The 22,025-nt window shown below is 39.5% G+C and overlaps 1 protein-coding gene and 1 pseudogene across 1 annotated transcript; one reads left to right on the plus strand and one right to left on the minus strand.

Annotated features, from left to right (window-relative positions):
* Nucleotides 1–5,015: 5,015 nt before the first annotated feature.
* On the minus strand, nucleotides 5,016–21,334 carry LOC123799713 (lysine-rich coiled-coil protein 1). Its single transcript, XM_045808881.2, has 3 exons — nucleotides 21,113–21,334; nucleotides 9,734–9,846; nucleotides 5,016–6,402 (listed from the first exon to the last, which is right to left on the minus strand). Exon 3 carries the CDS (start codon nucleotides 6,378–6,380, stop codon nucleotides 5,610–5,612), a length of 771 nt encoding a protein of 256 aa, XP_045664837.1. The 5' UTR covers nucleotides 6,381–6,402; nucleotides 9,734–9,846; nucleotides 21,113–21,334; the 3' UTR covers nucleotides 5,016–5,609.
* LOC123799673 (ribosomal protein uL24-like pseudogene) lies at nucleotides 8,720–9,187 on the plus strand (annotated as a pseudogene).
* Nucleotides 21,335–22,025: the final 691 nt, after the last annotated feature.

Consider the following 22,025-nt stretch of genomic DNA (forward strand, 5'->3'; position numbering starts at 1 on the left):
GGTTGTTGTGTTCTTTGGTTTGTTTCCTGTCCAGGGAGGTCCATACTTTATGCTCCTGGAGGAGCCAGCTGAGATGCTGAGTGACCTTGTATCCATCGCTTCCAGGGCTGATAGCATGGGGGTGGGTGGCAGGGAAAAGCCTAGAGTGCAGCCCTTCTCCACGATTAGCGCCGTGACCTGGGGCATGTACCCTCATATCGTGGCCTCTGCTGCCCCATCCTTCTTCTTCTTCTTCTTCTTCTTTTTTTTTAAGATTTTATTTATGTATTTGACAGAGAGAGAGGCAGCGAGAGAGGGAACACAAGCAGGGGGAGTGGGAGAGAAAGAAGCAGGCTCCTAGTGGAGGAGCCTGATGTGGGTCTCGATCCCAGAACGCTGGGATCATGACCTGAGCCAAAGGCAGACACTTAACGACTGAGCCACCCAGGCACCCCAGCCATCCTTCTTGTTCTTTCGCATGTTTTCCTCTGGCATTCTAGGTATGAGGACTGCTTACAAAGTACTAAAGCAGTGTGCCCCAGCCTGCGGGCTGCCCCCATTCCAGCCTGTGGAGGTTGTTTTCATTATGTTGAGTATTTATGTTGTGCCAAACCCTTTGCATATATCCTCTTATTTAATCCTCAGAATAGCCCTGTAAGGGTACTTGTCTTATCTCCAGATTAAGAAGCTCACCTAAATCATGTAGTGTATAAATTAGCGTCTGCTGCATCACAGACCACCCAACAGCTTAGGATTTAAAACAGCAAGCATTTATTTCTCACAATTTTGTGAGCTGGCTGGCCTGGCTCAGTGGGGGTTGGAAGGCCAAGGTGCCTGGTATGTGGGGAAGAGGAGGAGTTAGTTCAAGGTCAGCTGGGTGATGGAGATGTGGCCACAAGTCTCTCATGATTCAGCAGGGCTTGGGCAAGGTGGCCGAGTTCCAAAAGTAGCATGAGGGCAAGCAGGGCACTTTCCAAATCTAGCTTGCATCATAATTGCTCGTCTCCCATTGGCCAAACCAAGTCCCATGGCCAAGCCCAGCAGTGCGGGAAGGACTACCACGCGCGTGGTACGGGGAGGGAGAATTTTTGCTGCCATTTGCCCCCACAAAGAATGTACCATACGTAGCTGGTAAGTGTCCGACTGGAGTTCAAAACCAAGTTTGTTAGATCTGAAAGTTCAAAACTCTCTTGGGACTTATTGCCCAGGGTCTGAGAATCCAGAGCCCTCCATGCATTGCCTAAACGAGTCAACAACATTTTGCATGCACACCTGCAACTGTTCTGCAAATGTATCTACACAGGGCCATTAATAAACACGAATTACACCTCACTGAACACGGTTTGAAGTGTTTGTTCTGCTTCATTGCTTGTTTTCTTTAGATTCTCCAAGTATATTTGAGTTTCCTCGGCTTACTTTTTATCTTTATCACTTTCTTGCAAGTCTTTTGTATTATTTGCCTTACATTTTTGCATTATCTTCATTATCCTTTTTACCCTTTACTTTTTTTTCTATGTTGTCTATCCTCTCTTGTATTCCTTTTATGTCCAAAATGCTTTTTTTTTCTTTTGCTAATTTTTTCCTGTGTCTGTCAGGGTCATTGTTTTGTAACCATGTCTAGCTGAAAGTCGATGCTCCATGAATATTTCTGACTGAAAAATAGAATTACTTTTTTTTTTTTACTGCATCACATTTTATTTTCCCTGCAATTAATAATTATTTTCTTTTTCTTTTTTTTTTTAAGATTTTATTTATTTATTTGACAGAGATAGAGACAGCCAGCGAGAGAGGGAACACAAGCAGGGGGAGTGGGAGAGGAAGAAGCAGGCTCCCAGCGGAGGAGTCTGATGTGGGGCTCGATCCCAGAACGCCAGGATCACGCCCTGCGCCGAAGGCAGACGCTAACCGCTGTGCCACCCAGGTGCCCCTATTTTTCTTTTTCAGTTGCATAGTTGTCTGGCCATTTTATTCCAGAGCTATTTTTCTGGTTGATGTGCTTTTCTCAAAGCTTTCATTACTGTCTTACTTCAGCCCTTTCTGAAGTGTTAGGTCAGAGTTTTCATCTGTTTTGTGTCTGCATTTTTCTGGTGTCTTCTTGTCAAAATAGTTTACAGTTCATTTTTCTCTTGTAATACTTTGTGTGGTGAGATCACATTCTCCTCCTGTTTTCCAAAATTTAAATGAAATGTGTTAACCTTGACTACTGGAAGGGCATTTCTGAGGACAAGGGAATGGCATAGGGTACCTTTCCCAGCTTCACAGCTTAGGGCTTCCTCTTTGTTACTCTGAAGGGTGCCAAACATGGTTACTTCTCTGCCTCTCAGGGCTAAGCCTGCTTCAGAAAAGTCTGCTCTATTTCCTACTGGCCTACAGGCCTTGCCCACCAAGGTAAGAACCTTTGATGTTATATTTTGCTGTTACAATCGTTTCTAGGTTTTGCTTCCTCTGGGACCTTTCCCTGCTCCCTACTTCAACCTTTTCTTCTCCTTATTTCTAGTGTTACTTCCTGCTTGATGTGGTTTTTCAACCTAGCAGGTTTTTTGTTTTGTTTTGAGGCAAAGTTTTGTCCTTCTGAAGGAAATAGTTGCTGGGTATCTCTGAAATCCTCAGGACGTAGATGACCATGACAGCAGTTGATCGTTGGGTGCCTCTGTTGCAGTTTTGCACTCACCAACTCAGAACCTGTGATGAGTTCTTCCAGTTTTGCAGTTCTTTTTAGACGTGTTTGTCCTGTTTGGTACAAGGATAAGTGATGGTTTGGGACAGGATGGTGTCAATGAAGATGCAGAGAACTGGACAATAGGAGAGAGAATTTGATGATTTAACCAGGAGGAATTACTGATGCGTCTGATGTAGGAGAGGAAGGGTTGAACAACTGAGTTGGTGTTGTTATTCATAGAGATGGGGAAACTGGGCGTGGAGGAGGTGGGTAGGAATGACTGGTGATAAGGGAAGAAGTACTCTTTTGAGTTTCTAAGTGGAAATATCAACTAGTGCAGTTGCATATGAGTCTAGAACTTGGGGAGAAGATCTAGTCTAGAAATAGAAATTTAGAGGTCATCAACTGTCTTAGACACTTTGAGCTGCTGTAACAAATTACCATAGGCTAGGTGGCTGAGCTAGCTGTCTGGCCTCTTCTTACAAAGGCATTAATCCCATTCATGAAGGCTCTATCCTCATGACCTAATTACCTTCTAAAGACACCACATCCATATACCATAACATTGGGGATTAGATTCCAACATATGCATTTGGAGGGTGGGGAACATGTAATGTACAACATACAGGTAAATTTAAAGCCATGGGCCTGGATAAGATCACTTAGGGTGTGAGATTACAGAGTGGTGGTCTAGGACTGGTCCCTGATGCACCATACATGATGATGCATTTAGAGGGAGGTGGGAGGGAGGAGGAGGAACCAGGAAAGGAGCCCATGAGGAGGAGGAGTTATGGAGGTAAGGAAAATCAGGAGAATGTGGTGTGATGAAGGCTGATGTATGAATGCTATGATGTAGCATTTCAAGGGAGAGGGACTGACCAACCAGATGGGAGCTGCTGAGAGGCTGTACTCAATATGAATAAAAACTATCCATTGGATTTGACAATATGGAGGCCATTGGAGATCTTAACTGACAAGAACAGCTTCAAGAAGCAGTAGGGACAGAAAATTAGATGGTAAAGGAGAGAATGAGAGGTGAGAAAGTGTAGACGGTTGGTGTAGACAAGTTTTGACGTCAAAGAGAAAGGAGGTAGCTGAAAGAGGGTATGGGGGTCGAGGGAGTTATTTTGGTTTTGTGTAGAGGGTAAACAGAAGCATGTTTGCATACTACGGGAATAATCCAGTAGGAGAGATTCATGGTGCAGGAAAGATGAAGACCTTGAGAAGGTGAAAGGGTAGGATACAGTGCATGAGGGGAGACTCGTCTTCGCCTTCATTGTAACAGGAGGGAAGACAGAGAACAGAGTTGAGGGAAGTTTATGAATCTGGTGGTACGGCAATGAATTAAGGCCCCTTCTGAAGGCTTCTATTTCCTCACTGGAGTGTGAGGTGAAGTCACGAGCTGAGAATAGAGGCCTATATGGGAGGCGCGAGGAAGGGAAAGGTTTGAGGAGAGAGAATATAGAAGTGGTATCTGAGCGGGAAACTTACTATGGAAACTCAATGGATTGGAGTTTTGTGGTCGTTAGTTTAAAATAAAATAAAATGGGTCATCTACCCTCTCTCCCTCCCTCCTCCCCATCTTTCCTTCTTTGCTATTTGGGGCCCAGGGTGGTAGGAGGCTAGGCAAGGTGGTGTGACCCAGGGAAGGGTCAGGGCTGAGTAAGGCAGCTGCTCAGCAAGGGTAGGGAGACTGGTTACATACAAGAGGATGGGTGGGTAGGGGTTGGGGGATAGACATATTTATATATTTTATTATATTTATATTATCTTTTAGTGTATAAGCTAAAAACACTTTTAGCAAAATAATTCTGACATTTATATTAAAATAGATACGTAAGTACAGCATTGTGGATGCAGAGAATTTCCATATCACAGAATCTTGTTATCCAAGGCATTTTAGAGGCCGATTCTGGTCATATTTGATAATGAGGAAAACGAAGTTAAGTGACTCCCCCCAGGTCACGTAACAACTTGATGGCATAGCTTAGACTAGAATTCTGGGATTCAGATTCCCAGGCCATAGTTCTTTCTACAAGATATGGATGTTCAAATACTTCATATGCTTATCATAAAAAAGGGGGATTATCAGAATGAAAACATTGGTTAGGAAAGAATAATCTACTAGCGTTTTATTTCTTATAAATTCCTCTCTCTTCAATTTCAGCTATTTGGAAAAATTGTGGTGATTAATAGATTTCTATCCTCAAAAGTGGGTTTAAAAATGAAAAGCAAGGTATAATAAAGTATTTTTACAACTGTAAAGTGTGACCTCCCCAAAAGATCTTGCCTCTTAAGTACAAACTGCTCAGTTATTTCTCTTCCAAAACAAAATCATTGTTGAATGGGAACAGATCATTGACACAGAACAACAAAATGCAGAAATTAGAACACTTTATTATAAATATTTCCAGAATATAAACTGATTTTGTATCAAGACTCTTTGAAACTTTTAAAACTTTATGTAACCTTAGCTTATTATTATTATAATGTATTTCATTTCCCACTTTCCAATATAGAAAATATGCTGCAAGTTAGATCTAAAAAGGAAAAAAAATCAGTCTAAACTGTGTCATAAACTAATGAATATACAAATACCCCACCCAACACTAAAACAAACCCAATCAAGAAAAAGATTCTGCAAAGCCTATTAATACTCCAATTTAAAACAAATGACCCCCCAAGGGAAAAATACTTCTATCATAGCAATTTGATGAGTAAAAGCAGAGCCACTCTCATTAAGGGAAATTACATTATATAAGAAAAATGTTAAGGATGCTTTTAGAAAACGAGGAAATGCAATTTCCATGTTGGAGAGTAAGCATATTAAATACTTTCTGTTCACTTGGCCTGTTGTTAGAAGTTTAATTACCTGTTTTCATCCAAAAAATCGATCTGAACATGAACCTCAGAAAACCAAGCCCCTCAACTATTTTTTCAATTTAACCTCAGGAGAACCAACTCACAAGCTTCAAAATCCAAGGATAGACTGGTCCCAAAGCATTTCCTCCTCTGTTCTCTCTTTACCTTGTTCCTTTTTCTCTTTTCTACGCTTACGTTCCTCTTTTTTAGAGGCTCCATCTCGGCTTTTCTTTTCCTTTCGATTCTTAAGCTTTTCTGTACTGACCCTGACTGTTTCCATCTGTGTTTTATTTCTTTGGAAGTTGTGTTTACCTAAATCTGTTTCTTCACAACTTTTTTTTCTCTTATGCTTGGGCTGTTCCTCCTCTGGTTTTTCTCTGCCTTCCCCCGGGTGTCTCTTCCCCTTCTGATGTAGCTGTTGATGACTGGCTTGATGGCCACTGGCACCGTTTTCTGAGGAGAGGCGCTTGTGAACTCCAGCTTCTAGACTGTATGAGCCACAGTTATACTCTTGCTGACTAAGGTTCAGGGGTCCTGGTTTTTCTGAGAAACAGTCCCTGGTGAACTGACAGTAGCTCAGGGAGTCTAGTCTTAGCCTGCTGTCATGAGCTGGTAGCCAATGAGGTAACCGGTTTTCCACTTTTTGTGAACTAGGGCATGATCTTGGGTAGGTCTGCCTGGTTTCAAATGAGAGTCTTTGATCAAACATTCTATACCTTGGTTGGTAATAAACCTCTTCTCTGTATCCACAGGTTTCCAAACAGTTGTCTCTCATCTTTCTGAAACAAGTCTTTGGCTCTAAGCCTCTGGCTTTCTGCACTTTGATATAATCTTCAAGTTCATCTTGAAAAGAGTCATATGTCTTCTTTGAATGCTTCATTAGGTTGACAACAAGGGATTCTCTATAGAGAAGATGGGAGAAAATTCTTCTTACTAGATTATTTTATTCTGAATATTTCCTTTGCTCTTGAAGAGAGCTTCAAAAAACAAAGCCCAAACAAATTAAAACCTAATTCAGCATAAAAGTTAAATACCATGACATTATATGTCAAAAAGGTACATTAGGATAGCCAAGTATCTCCCAGGCCTACTCACAAGCAGCTTTATTTTTCTCAGAAGTGGGATGAAGAGTGCAGAAAGGAGATGGAATATAGGGTTCTGTTGTATGACTAAAAATGTAAGACATACAGGGATATGTGGATAAGGACTCACATCCCTGAGAAGTGGCCTGATCAAATGCTCATATAGTTTCTAAAGTTCTGACTTAATCGGTTTCTTGTATATTGTTTTCTAAGAGAAGTAATAGAACCATAGAGAATTAATTTAATCTTTACACTCTTCAGTTTACTCAAAATAAAATAAACAAATATACTTACCTGCCTAGAGTACTGTAAGACTTAATAAAAGGGTATTTACAAAATGGTTTGGGAATGCTGGAAATTAGAAATTCACCTATGAGATGAAACTACTCTTTAGTATAGGGCATGAGAGAAGATGAGGGAACAGAGTTCCATACCTTCTGCATAGGGCTTGGATTTCATTCTGTTACTTCTGATTGGTGAAAAAAGCATTCTAGAATGTCTTCTGGTTTGTGCTCTGTTAAAGTACTGGTGGGAGGGTTAAGGGAGGAAATGGAGGTGAAAGCTGAGAGGGGGTCAGACTGATGCAGAGAAAAGTTTCAGAAGAAATATAAACTAGATGTACTAGTTTTTTGTTGGCTTGTTTGATTCTTTTGGTGGGGGCAGAACTATTCCTCATTTATTTCTTTCCCCTCCCTCAAATCCTGCATAAGTGCAAATATAGCAGAAAACACACTTACTACAAGATGATAATGCCCTAGATATTTTTGGTGACATACTCTGTCTCCAAAAATTAGGAGGCTGCATAACCCACGTAGAACAGAACATTTCTTCCCTTTAACAGAAAGAAATAAGCCTGACCATAGCACTCTACAGTCACTAATGATCAGCTATCATTTCTGGAAATTTGAGATTAAAAATAATGTCTAAATGAAGCCTCATTTGGCGAGTCGGAAAATTTAGCTCCTCGTCAACTTAAATAGTATAAAAATTCTAATGAGAATCAAATAACATAACAAATATTTGGTTAAATATAGTCAAAAGATTTGAACAGACACTTCAGAAAAGAATATATACAATGGCCAATGAACACATGAAAAGATACCATTAGTCATCAAGTCAATGTCCATTAAAACCACAATGAGACACCAGTAAGAGCACTCACTAGAATGACTGTGCCAGTGTTGTTGGTGAGGATACAGAACAACTAGAATTCTCATACACTGCTGGTTAGCGATGTAAAATGGTACAACCACTAGCACACAGTTTGGTAGTTTCTGAGGAAGTTAAACCTACGCCTACCATATGATCTCGTTATTCCATTCCCAGATATTTCTCCCAAAAGAAAAGGCAATATATGTCCATACAAAGACCGATCCATGAATGCTCATGGCAATTTTATTTGTAATAGCCCCAGAAAGGAAAAGACCAAAATGATGATCAACAGGTAAATGGAACAATCAAATAGTGGTCTGTCCATACACTGAAATACTATCAGTGATAAAAAGGAATGAACCATTGATACAGTCAACGATATGGATGAATCTCAACATGATTATGCTGAGTGAAAGAAACCTGACAAGAGAGTACATAATATATGATTCCATTAAATAAACTCCAGAAAATGCAAACTAATCTACAGGAACAGTGTTTGCTTGGGGATGAGGCAGGAAGGGTGGGTGGGATGATTATAAAAGGTACTTTTGGGGTCTGGATATATGTTTACTATACTGACCATTTGATGGTATACATATCTGTCAAAACCCAACAAATTGTGTACTTTAAATATGTACAGTTTACTCTATGTTAACTATACTTCCGTAAGGCCGTTTTTACGAAGTCACTAACGAGATTAAAAAGATGTTGATAATTGTTGAAACTGGATGATGAGCATATGAAGGTTCACTATACTCTTCTCTCCACTTTTATGTTTAAAAATGTTTGATACTTCATATCCACAAAGATGGCTATAATAAAAAAAGCCAGATGATATTAAGTGCTGGCAAGGATGTGAAAAAATTGGTAACTTCATTCATTGCTTGTGGGGATGTAAAACATGCAGCTATTTTGAAAAACAGTCTGGACTTCCAGCCCAGTGCACACAGGTCTGAGCCTACCCGGAGCCAGGTAGATGGTCACCATGAAGTTCAACCCCTTTGTGACCTCAGATGGCAGCAAAATCCCCAAATGCCACTTCAGCGCCCCCGTGCACGTGTGCAGGAAGGTCGTATCTTCCCCACCCTCCAAGGAGCTTTGGGAAAAGTACAACATCTGCTCCATGCCCATCTGCAGGGATGGTGAGGTCCAGGTGGTCTGAGGACACTAAAAAGGTCAACAAATCAGCAAGGTAGTCCAGGTATGCAGAAAGAAATAGGTCATCTACATCAAGCGGGTACAATGTGAGAAGGCTAATGGCACAACTGTCCATGTGGACATTCACCCAAGCAAGGTGGTTATCACCAGGCTAAAACTGGACAAAGATCAGAAAAAAAATCTTGAATGAAAAGCCAAATCTTGACAAGTTGGAAAAAAGAAAGGCAAATATAAGGAAGAACTTATTGAGAAAAATGCCAGAATGAATATAACCTGTTGTGCAGCCATAGCGTAACTAGATTTTTAGCCTGGTATGTAATCCTTTGAAACTTCTCAAGATATCTCTCGAATATTTCATTTCCTTCCTGTTTTGTTATTGATATGTGGCTCTGCAAACCTACTTTTGCTGTTTTGATTAATAATTTTGTGAATAACCACTGGAAATATTTCCTAATTTAAAAGAAAAAAAAAAAGAAAAATAATGGCAATTCCTCAAAATGTTGAACACAGTGTTGCTGTATGACCCAGCAATTTCACTCCTAGGTACACACCCGAGAGAACTGAACACCTATGTTCACACAAAAACTCGTACACAAATGTTCACAGCAACAATATTCATAACAGCTAAAAAGTAGAAACAACTCAGTGTCCATTAACTGCTGAATGGATAAATAAGGTGCAGTGTACTCATACAATGGACTATTATTCAGCTATAAAAAGGAATGAAGTGCTGATACATGGTACAACATGGGTAAACCCTGAAGGCGCGCTAAATGAAAAAGCCAGCCCCCACAGTCCACAGATCATGCAGAGCTCAGTAAAGAGGTGAATGGAAACTTACCCTTCTCAGGCTGGGAACTTGGTGAAGAAATCTGATCATAGTCATCCGATAATTGCTTCAGTTTTGTAGCATGAACTTGCCCCACATGGTGAGACTGTGTAACAACCAGCAAGCTAAAAAACATGACGCAGAGATCCCCAAATCGATTTTTGTCTAATACGCTACTCCCAGTCATCTGAAATCAAGTGCAATCTGGTTATAAAGATTAAATAGTTCAAAGTTTAGAACTATACCATCAACATAGATCCATCACCTGAAAATTCACAAATCTATCTCTAATTTCTTATCATTTTACTTCCTGTAAGTCTGAAGTTTAGGCTAACTCTTTGAGTGTGTATTTTACCCCAGAAAAATAAATAATATTTTGTTTTAGAACAAAGTGACCCTAAATTTCCACTTCTAAATTTGCAGAGAGCATTCATGATTTTTAATATATTTAGTCTGAACTAAGAGTTTAAGAATAGGGTTTTGTTAGCTTTCAAATAAAAGTATCAGCTTTGTAGAAATAATCCTATGATCTAGAAGATCTCTATTTTCAACCTACCTCATAAAGGAAATACTTTGCAATTCAAACTATATCCCTACTCCCCACACTCCTTTTACAAAGGGCATCTGTAAAAGTTCTATATTTGTTCGTTCAACCTGGTATCTATGAATAAAATAAAGGGAGGTAAGACAGAAGATCATTAAACATTTAAGGTAATATTTTCAATCTTTAAATAGATATCATTTCATATACCATCTCAAATTTTAATTTCCTGAGTGCTTGCAAGGCTATATACTAGCTTTTTCCTAATTAGAATGAAATTTCAGTATGAAAACATTTAGTAAGCCTCTAGCCTTTAATATGGTAATATATTTTTATTTAGTCCAGAAAATACTATTCAGAAAGAGAAGTTACTGGGTGACCAGCAGGAGTCTGGACTTTATGGAAAATAATCTGTATTGAAAGCTTGGACTAAGAAATCTGGCCTTGGCATTTTTGTGTTTTACAGCAAACAATTTCAAGACATGCAGTTTAAGATAGCCTCTGATTCTAACCATACCCCTAATGTCATCTGGGAATCACACAGAAGAACCACAAACCATCTTTACCTATAATGGGCAACCTCCACAGTTGGTGCAAACATCATCATAAGCAAGGCTCACTTACAAGGCTCACGTAAGCCACTCAAAACTATAGTCATATTCACATATTAATTTCCAGAACTTTTGTTCAAAGTATTCCTCACCGGAATAAACAATCTATACCAAAATGACCACATTTACGCTTGAGGTCTATACTACTATCTAAAAGTTCCTAACAGTTGAAATTTATTTTATAGAAATTTACCAGTTTATAAATATGATACCAATCGTGGAGCATCAAAATTGTACTTCCTATGCAGCCATTTAAATGAATGAGTTGGAACTACATGTACTGTCGTGGAGAAATGTCCATGGTATCTTAAGGGGGAAAAGTGATGTAAAAATCTATTATCTACCTATTTACCTACCTATTGATCAATCTAAAATCCAATTTTAGTGTAAAAACACTCAACATACAGAACAAAAAAACTATAGTCACGTATGTTTTATTGTAAGGAGGAGTTAAAGGAGCTGGCCTGAAATTCAGACAAATTACTTTGTCTCCTGGGTGGCGGGGCGGGGGTGGGGGAGAGAAGGTAGGAGGTGACTTCTGGACCTCTGACTAAAGGGACCACTGATATTGGCTAGGAGAAAGGGAATTTATCTTTGATATGCCCTTAGCAAGATGTCCCTGGCTAAGGATTATTTATAGTAAATAAACTCAGGGTCTATGAGGCATAGCTCTCTGAAGAATGTCCCATAAGCTAGGAGGTATAAAATGGAGATGATTCATAATTTGAATACTTCCACTGTGTGAGGTGACCCTCACTTAGAAACCTCATCTATTATTTTGGATCAGAGATGCATGACCAATGCAGGAAAACATGGTTTGAGGAGACATCTTTCATGTCCTAGATATCTCTGCTTCTTTAGAGTTGCCTGATTGCTTGTATCCTTGAAATACTTAATAAACCTTGATACTAGGTAATATTACTGATTTGTGTTAGTCTGATTTGACAGTCTGATCTTGTATATTGCAATATCCATAGAAAAAATCAGAAAAGATATAAACTTAATGGGGCTTGGGAAACAGGCTTGGAAAGGAGTAATAGACAATATTGAACTTTTTGCTCTCTGCATATGTCTATATTGTTTTAATTTCTGCAAAAAGCATTGTTTGTAATTAAAAACTCCTTAAAAATTTGATTTAAAGGTTCTACAGGGTATCTTCAAATTAAGCTTAACTTTCAGTACCAGTATATAGATTAAAAAGGTTTGCTTAAAAATATTATGAGTTTGGGATGCCTGGGTGGCTCAGTCAGTTGAGCGTCTGCGTTTGGCTCAGGTCATGATCCCAGGTTCCTGGGATGGAGCCCTGTGTCAGGCTCCCTGATCAGCAGGGAGCCTGCTTCTCCCTCTCCCTCTGCCCCTCCCCACTCCTCGTGTGCTCCCTCACAAATAAATAAATAAAAGCTAAAAAACAAAACAAAACAAAACATTATGAGTTTAAGAACTATAAATCAGAAACATTTTAGAAAGGATGATGAATATTTAAAAATGTTTATTATATATAGTATCTCTCTAAATTATTTCTGAGTTGTTTTAAGGTATACAATTTAATTACATATGACTTTAAAGTTAAAATGAAAAGCAAGCCATAAAATAGGAGAAACTATTCCCATCTCACATATCAGACAAAGGACTTTTATCTAGAATATATAAAGAACTCTTATGACTCAATAAGACAAATTCAAATTCAAATGGGCAAAAGATCTGAACAGACACCTCAAAAAATAATTTATATATATAAATACGACTTAAAACCCTACACCATCACTGGAAATCATTGAAATTAATAGGACTGAAAATACCAAAATTTGGTAAGGATGTTGAACAACTGGAATTCTCATACATTACTAGTTAGAATTTAAAATGGGACAAATTTGCATAACAGTTTGATAATTTCTTTAAACATTAAACATCTACCATGTGACCCAGCCATTTCACTTGCATGTATTAGTCTAAGAGAAATGAAAACATACATCCACGCAAAGACCTGTACACGAATGTACATAGCAGATTTATTTGTAATAGCCCAAAACTAAAACAACCCTAATGTCTCCCAATAGGCTAATGGATAAACAAAACATGGTATCTATACAATATAATTATTCGGCAACAAAAAGAAACAAAACAGCAATATACATATAACAGGGATGAATCTCAAAATCATGCTTAGTGCAAGACACAAGAGTACCTACTGTATGATTCTGTATTTGTAAAAAGTTCTAGACATATAAACTCATCTATAGTGATAGAAAGATTAGTGGTTATTAGGGACAGGGGTAGAGGGAGGAATGGATTGTAAAGAGGCCTGAGAAAACTTTTGGTGTTGACAGAAATATTTGGCATTTTGTTTACAATGGTTGCATGGGAGTATATACTGTCAAAAACTCATTGCCTTGTATACTTCAAATACATGTATATTTTAAGTAAAGTTTATCTCAATAAAGTGTACCAGAGGAGTTTAAAGATCTATAACAGATGTGTTGTTTTGGAAAAAGGTATAATTTTGCCTTAACTTGCCAAACTGGATTTTTAAATGTTGGCTTTGTTTCCAGAAAAATTATTCACCTAACAAAGACCAATTAGCCTATGCAAAACTATTGTCAGTCATATTATGTCGCTTATATAGTTGCTCCTAGGGGCCAGACACAAGGACTCTGGAGACAGTTCTGGCACTTAATAGCTGTGTAAGCTTGGCGAAATTCTCAACCTCTCGGTGTCTTAAGTTCCTCATCTCTAAAATAGGGATATAATATACACCTCAATGAGTTGTTGTGAGCCTTAAGGAAATGAATACATGTAAAATGCTTAGAAGAGTATATGGCACATGGTAAGTGCTGAATGAATGAGTGACTTGTATTGTTATTCAGGATTTCATCTATTTAACGATGTAGTGAAATGTTCTCCCAACCAATTATTCTAGTAACTACAGAAAGCCAAATAAAGGAAAGATTATGTGTAAACAGAACAAGAGTGCCTGTCAGGAGTACCTAATTCTTTTTATTTCAAGCCAACTCATGTTTCAGAGGGACTTCTCTTGATTTCAGCTCAGGTCATGATCTTGGGGTCATGAGATCGAGCTCTAAGTCAGCCTCCCAGCTGCTTGGGATCCCCTCTCTCTCTAATAAATAAATCTTTATTTGAGAAAGAGAGAGAGAGACAGAGAGAGAGAGAGAAAGAGAGAGCGCGTGAGAGAGCACCAGCAGGGGCAAGGGCACAGCAAGAGGGAAACAGACACCCTGCTGAGCCCGGAGGCTGTCCCGGGGCTTGATCCTAGGACCCTGGGTTCACGACCTGAGCCAAAGGCAGATGCTTCACCGACTACGTCACCCAGGCATCCCTAAAATAAGTAAATTTTTAAAAATAATAAAATGAAAGCTGAAGGTTAGACTTGATCATTGTCTTTTGTGATTGCTCTGATTTTGAACCAATTCTTTGAAGATTTCAGTTTATATCGTGTTAATGTGTACCATGTATAATATCCAAAAGAGTATGGAGTATCATGCAGAAACACCTAGGATACTAGCTAATTTTACTATTTATAGGCTCTATTAGGTGCCAAACAAGAAATAGTTTATCTTCACTGAAACTCATCTGGAGTATTTTTTTAAGATGTACCTTCTAATATTTTCGGACCAAATCTAGCAAAATTCTGAAAACTTGAGTTTCTATTTATACTTCACATATACCACAAGCCTAGTTATAGATGAACACCCACAGTGTTATTTACTTGTTCATTTACTTCTAGGAAAGACATCATAGTGAAAAGAGCAAGAATATGGAATCTTTTATTTTGGAGAAATGAAACTATGTAGGTATTCAATAGCCGGAGAAGGCTTGGTCTTTATTACTTCAGTAAAAGTTAAAAACATTATATATCAGGGCGCCTGGGTAGCGCAGTGGTTAAGCGTCTGCCTTCGGCTCAGGGCGTGATCCCAGCGTTCTGGGATTGAGTCCCACATCAGGCTCCTCTGCTAGGAGCCTGCTTCTTCCTCTCCCACTCCCCCTGCTTGTGTTCCCTCTCTCACTGGCTGTCTCTCTCTGTCAAATAAATAAATAAATAAAATCTTAAAAAAAAAATTATATATCAACTATTGTGTTAAATATGAAACACATGAGTAATATGTTACTCGTAATTAAAAACTGCCTAAAAGAGCTTCATAGCTTAATAAAAAACTAAGAACCACTCTAATTCTAGAACTGTCAGAGAATTTCTTACATTCCAAGCACCCATTTAGAAAATGCAAAACTTGAACTTTCGCATTGTATAAAATGTTTTCAGTAAGTCTCAGGTTTGGTGAATAAATCAACTGAATTTAAGTGAAAAAGCTAATAAGGTATTTTAGGCCCCACAGCACATCATTTGTGTTGTGGAATGGCATTTAAACATCATACAGCATGAAGGTCTTAAAAAAATGTTTATTAAACATCTCTGAAGAAAAAAAAGGGCAAAATTAGGATGTTAATCTGATTAGTTTTAGCTCAATTCTTCTCCTTTAAAAAATACACCAAATAAGTGGCATGGTCTTATACTTTTAAATCTGATTCACTGCGAAGTATTAGGAGATATTTTATATTCTTCCATTATTTGCACCTTTCTCTCAGAGATGTTATGTAGCATTCTCTGTATTTCATTAAAGCTATCTAAAAGTATTTTGGGTTTTTTTTTTTGATGCAGTAGTAAATAGTATTTTTTAAAATCCAAACTTACTAAATGCTTGTTGCTAACATTTAGAAATACCAATTTTGTATATGGGCCTTATATTTTACCCCCTTGCTAAACTTATTCTAGTAGCCTTTTCCTAGATTCCTTGCTCTTTCCTACATATAGGATATCATCTGCAAATAGAAACAGTGTTACTTCTTTTTCTCCAATCTGAACACCTTTTGTTTTTCTTGTCTGACTGTACTGGCTAGGACCTCCAGTACAATACTAAATAGAAGTGGTGAGAATGGATATCCTTCTATTGTTCCTACTCTTTGAGTTCCGCACTCTTTTAACATTACTATAATCTCAGGAAAGACTAAGCAGAGCATCGCATTAAGTTTTAGACTAGGTAACTGATTCTGTTATCTTTGCTATCTTTTGTAACTATTTGTTATCTTTGCATGTTTTTATTTATTTAATTAATTAATTTATTTATTATTTACCTATTTAAGTGTTTTTTAGAGATCTTAACTGAAATAGAAATGGAGCCCTATGGGGCGCCTGGGTGGCTCAGTTGGTTAAGCGTCTGCCTTTGGCTCAGGTCATGACACTGGGATCCTGGGATAGAGCCCAGGGATGGAGCGCCTAATCATCGTTGGGCTCCCTGGAGTCTGCTTCTCCCTCTCCCTCTGCCCCTTCCCCCCTGCTCATTCTCTCTCTCTCTCCCTCTCAAATAAATAAAATCTTAAAAAAAAAAAGAAAAAAGAAATGCAGCCCTCTAGCTGTTAGCATCATACTCTTAGCTATGTTGTTTATTAACCTTGCCTTTTCAGGAAATGAAATTAGTATCTGATCTAGGAGTTTGCTAAGCTCTAGCTATTCTACACTAATACAACAATCACAAAAATAACTAAGGTTTACTACTATGGCCTATTTCCAATGATGAAATACAAAACAATTACAAAATCATTAATTGGGAGTACTTCACATTTAATAGTTACACATTTAATATAACATTTATGTCTTTACCTAAACTAAGCCTTTGAACATCAGTAAGCTAGCTCGAGTATCATGCTGGTGAAGTTAATTTTATTTGGACCCAAGGCCAAACATTCCTACATCAGAATGCCACCAAAAGTACTCCATTCCTTCTGAAGGGTTAGTAAATGTGAATGGGTCTGTAAGAAGGGGAAAAAATCCCAATGCTCATGTCCTAGCATATATTTGATGAATATAGCAGGGGAAATCTTGTTTTAATATGCTTAGTCAATATTTTCACATATTGACACCTAATAAAGGCAACAAACCTGAAACTCACAAATAATCATTAATACCTCTCCAGACATCCTCCTCCCCAACCATTCTATCCAGCTGTCAATTAGATTTACAACATAATGTGCTTTGGTGTGCATGTAGCAATGTCTCAAGCAGAGCACAGATTCACACAAAACAATGAACTACTCCTGATTATTCCAGGAGTCCTAGCTAATGCACATTTACAACTGCATTTTCTCTAATGTGCTCATCCTGCTATTTCTTACCAATTTTAGAGGTTGTCAATTGACCTGTCTCCTTCCAACCCCCCATGGAGAATCTGACTGCCTTACACTACTATTCCACATTTCTTCTGCAGCCATTTCAGACTCAGACATGGAAGCTGTGTGTCAGGAATGGCAAAGCAGCCATGCCAGCTCTGGAGCACTCACCTTTACTGTAATTTGAGAGAGAAATAAACTTTTATTGTGTTTTTAAAAACCCTGCATTTTCTCCACTTTTTTTTTCTTTCTAATTTCACTAACAAACATTAATACTAAGCTCTTTAAAAGGGCTGTGCCTAATTCATTTGTACAACCTTGACACTGAGCAGAGTAACTGGTACATAGCAGGAGCTCAATGTTTTCTGAATAAATGTTAACATGTTAGCTATTAGCTAGATTTTTTTGTCATTTGACCCAAATCCCTGCTTAATATCAAGAAAACAAAGGAAAACATTTTTAGGCAATTGCTATGTAAATGGGTTAATGACTCAAGGAGTCAAAAAAATCCTTTATTCTAAAACTAGGTCCTTTTAATTTTTTTTCTTAGAGAAGCAAATAAGCAAGAATTGTTTGTTGTGGTTTTGTTTTTACTGATCCCTCAGGAATATCATTACTGGGTGAAAAATTTTTTAACTGTGAAAAATATCTGAGAAACCTCACTGAATTAACAGTGTCCTGGAAAATCTTATGACACCTTCATCATAAATTCTGTGTATATTTCTTTTCATATAAGTCTGGTCACATGGTATTTCTTTGGTTTTTTTGTGATTGAGTTTCTCAATTTCCTATTTGTAATCTTACACCTTGTACATATTCCCTGCTTGCCAATATTTAATCCTTACATCTGTTCATTATCAAGTCCAATACAGAACAGCTCCTCTTAGGAGTGTTACAGCTGTAGCTGAAGATGGATTAGAAGATGTTCTTCAAATCCGTTTTAATGGTCCTATCAGGATCTTGAAAGTGACTAGAATTTTAGTAACTGGATGCATGATAACAAAATCTTTTAAGAGAAAAAAATACTGGATAAGTAACAAGCAACATTCCCCCCCCTTCTTGTTTATGTACTATCTTGACCAGCAATTATTTAAGGCTTTTACAAATATCTCAAGTAAAAATATATAGACTCCTATCAGTTTTAAATAGTATAATATACCAAATATTGGCTATTTGTTAGGTAGCAGTTAACTGAACAGTTAATGAAGGATATTTACCCAAAATAATGGGACAAGAGGTAATTTTTTAGGTAACGAATTATATCTTTTCAAATCCTAGTGAATGTTCTGTCTTAACTCAGCGATTTCATCACTCTCTTGAATGTTACCTTATAGCCGTTATAGGTTGAAGTTCCATGTTTTAGTAACTGCTGTTCTCGTACACAGCCAACCCATGGAAAGAATATCAATATAGAACTGTAAAGTCAGTTCACAATTTTAATGCTGTCAAGGACCTCAGAGTTTAGTTGCTGCAGAGGTCCCTAACCTTGATGCTACTGACATCTTGGGTAGGAAAATCCTTTGTTGGGGTGAGGTGGGGTAGCCTTGTCCATTTTTCAGATGTTTGCCAGCATCTCTGCCCTATATCAAATAGATGCCAAGAAGCACCCGTGCTCACCCTGCCCCTACTTGCCCGGTGGTGGAAACTAAAAATGTCTCCAGAAATTGCCAAATGTCCTCTGGGGTGGGTGTACAAAATAACCCCTGGTTGAGAACCACTCTATCAGGTTAATCCAATTCTCCCTCCCCAGAGATGACAAAACTCAAAAAAGAAATTTGGGACTTTGAGTTTGAAAGAAAAGTTTGGAACTTATTCAGGTCATACAGCTAGCGGACAAACTTAACACTGCAAACTATTACTTGTTAAAAGTCCTATTCCAGTATTCTCATTATACCACCCTGAAGTTGCATAGAAAGGTTACTGCTAGCATTGTGTGAACTGATACTGGATAAAGTCTTAAGTAACTGCACAGATTCAAAGTCATCGCACACACACAAACAAAAAATGTCATCTGGCAAAAAACTGTTTTTCCATGAGAAACTGTTTCCAAATCTTCCTGTGATCTGGCTATGAGAGCCAAATTGAATTGTAGTCTCGACACCTATAAACTGCTCAGGCTTACTTGTTGGTGAGAGGCAGTTAAGTCTGGTATGAAAACAAATAAATCCAGATTTTATTTTTTATCTGGTAACAATGATAACCTTAGGCTGATTGAAGACACTAAATCTAGTCTTCCAAAGGTTGCTTTCACTAAGAGACCTTTAATAGAACATCATTTGGTTGCAATGACTAATTCCATTTTTAGTGTATGGAATTTATGTAAGGTGCTTACAAAAATGTTTTAAGAAATGTAAATCTTTTTTTTTTTTTTTACTACTTTGCCATTCCTCCAAAGTGAAATATGTAAAAGATTATGGAATAGCACAGAAAAATAGACTATATCATGAAAGAGGGTGAAAACAAAATTATTTTCATGAGGTTATTTTATTTATTGATGTCTCTCCCAAAAAAAGGAGCCTAAATTATTCTACAGTATCTTGGCTTCCACCATCTTTCACTCTGGAGACAAAAAGCAATAAAAGGTAACACAGCAAATACTAAAAATTATGAAACTGAAGAGGGTTACAATGTTTTACTGAGATCTGCAATGTGATCAAGCTCCACCATCTAAAAATCATTTCCCAAACTGCCTTACAGCCTTACCTCCTAGTTTGGAACAAGCAGGCTGTTCACAGGCATATAGTACTTGTAAAAATTCAAACATCTGTTAGACTGAGATGATCAAGAAATAGCTTTTTGTGTTAGGGGAAAACGTGTTGGTGAGAACTGTGAAAACTTTGGGCAGAAACACTCCTTCCAAACTCCTGCACGAAGACTTGCCCCAATTTTAACACGGCCTCCAGCAGCTTAAGGCTGAATCCCTGAGATGACTCAGTCCCCTTTGGAGCTCCTGCGAGAAAAAGCGCAGGGCTGTCAAAATATATGTACTGTTTTTAGAGTCAACACCTGATGACAGGCCCCCACCTCTCTTTTTGAGAGTGCTTTACTAAAAAGAGCTTTGGATTGTGAAACCTTCCTGTCTCTGAGACGGATGTGTACCTCCTACAACTCAGGAGCGTCCTTCTCCAAGATCTGGAAGCCATTCCTTTCGAGTGTAATCATCAGAAAGCATAGGCCTACTAGGTCTCCGTGGCCGTGGGAGGACAGATCCTAACTTCCTTACTTGCCAGCGAACAGACACAGCTGGCCTAACAGCATCCACAAGGAACAACCCTTTCTAATTTCTAACTTCCCTGACTCCTCTTGAACCCCACCTCTCCTCCAGCCCCTCATTTTCCCTTTAAACTCCCAGTCAGCTCTGAGCAAATCCGAATGGAGCTCAGCTCTTTCCCCTACTGTCGGTAGTTTCTGAATAAAGTTTATTTTTCACTGCTCTCACTAATGTCCGCTTTGCGATCTTTGACACCGGTAGATCCGGACTGAACTCGGACCACTGACAACAGAGGCCTATAAATCTTGGAAGCTGTTTTACAGGGTGTTACCCTCAAAAAGCGTAGAAAAGCTCGTCAAAGGGGCGTCTCAAAACCCTTGCCCCTCTTCTCCTCCCTCAGGGCCCCCGCAGTTTTCAGCTCCCGGGCTACTTCCTACTCTCGGCAAAGTCCTCCACTTCTGCCTAAGTACCTACTTTCCCGGATGTTGACTTGCACCCAGTAGAAGTTCCTCGCTCGCACGTCTCGGACTCTCTCTCTCCTGACCTCGGACTTCCCTCATCAATCCCGCTCCCCTTTCCCTGACGGTCCCAGTTCGGCTTCTCCCTACCACCTCTCTGCCCCCTCAATCCTCAGCTTCCTGAGCGTGCCGAGGCGTCCCTCTCCCCTCCACGCTCCACCTGGGGGCCGTGGCGCCCCTTTCCAGGGGCGGTGGGTGGTTGAGGGGGCGGACGGGCTCCCGCCCCGACCCGGTCTGCGATGGCGCACATTCGGGGCGCGCCCAGCCGTCTCTCGGCCGCGGAGTTGAGGGGCTGAAGACGGGGCCGCCCCCGCCGCCGGGGCGGGAACTCACCTTCTCTGAGGCAGGGGCGGGCGTCTACAACTACTGTTCCCCCTCCCCGCCAACGCCGCCGGCCGGAGAATAGGCCGGGGTGGAGGTGGCGGAGAGGCAGGGACAGCCGCTGCCGCCACCGCTGCCTCCGCCGCCGAGCAGGCGGGGTGAGAGGAGGAGGCGGAGACCCGGTCTCCTGAGGGGAAGTCTCCGCCACCACCGGCGGCTGACTGGACGGCGCTGGCGCCATGGCGGCAAGGCGCGCTACTGCGCTTGCGCGGCTCGCCCAGATTCCAAAGAGGCCCTTTTGCCCCGCCCCCTGTGTGTCCCGCCCCTTTCGCTCCTCTTTTCCTGGGCTTGCGCCCCACGTTGCCGGTGTTTTTCTCCCGGGGGTTTCCCTCTCGTCGTTCGAGGTACGGGAGAGCGCGTGGGGCCGTTCGCCTGGGGTGAGTGAATCTAAAAACTACTGAGAAAGAAAAAGTCTGGAAACCTCTGGATTCTTCCTCCAAAGTATCTGAGAAATACATCATCTCCTTTATCTGTCTTTCCTTTGTTAGGGTCTTTAATGTACAGAGTTAGAGTAAGCAGAAGCCTTGGTCGTGATATGTTGTCGTCATTGGTCCATAAATGACTTTTTGTCTTCCCTCCTTCAGTATATGCGTATGTACATACACACACATACACAACCTCACCTCATCTCATGCCCATCTCCCAAAGAAATCACTACCCTGGTCTGTAGTCTTCATTTCCTTTCATATCTATCTATCTATCTATCTATCTATCTATCTATCTATCTATCTCACACATGTGTGGCTAAAAAAAGTTTATTTTTGAATTAAGATTTATATCTTCCTCTATGCAGTATTCTGGAACTTGTTTCACTCAACATTTGGAGGATCATTCAAGCCGTTGCATATAGGTGTTACTTATTTGT

Source organism: Ursus americanus, chromosome 7, assembly GCF_024610735.1.
Source record: "Ursus americanus isolate L20-20 chromosome 7, mUrsAme1.1.p, whole genome shotgun sequence".
In the NCBI taxonomy this organism is placed as follows: domain Eukaryota; kingdom Metazoa; phylum Chordata; class Mammalia; order Carnivora; family Ursidae; genus Ursus; species Ursus americanus.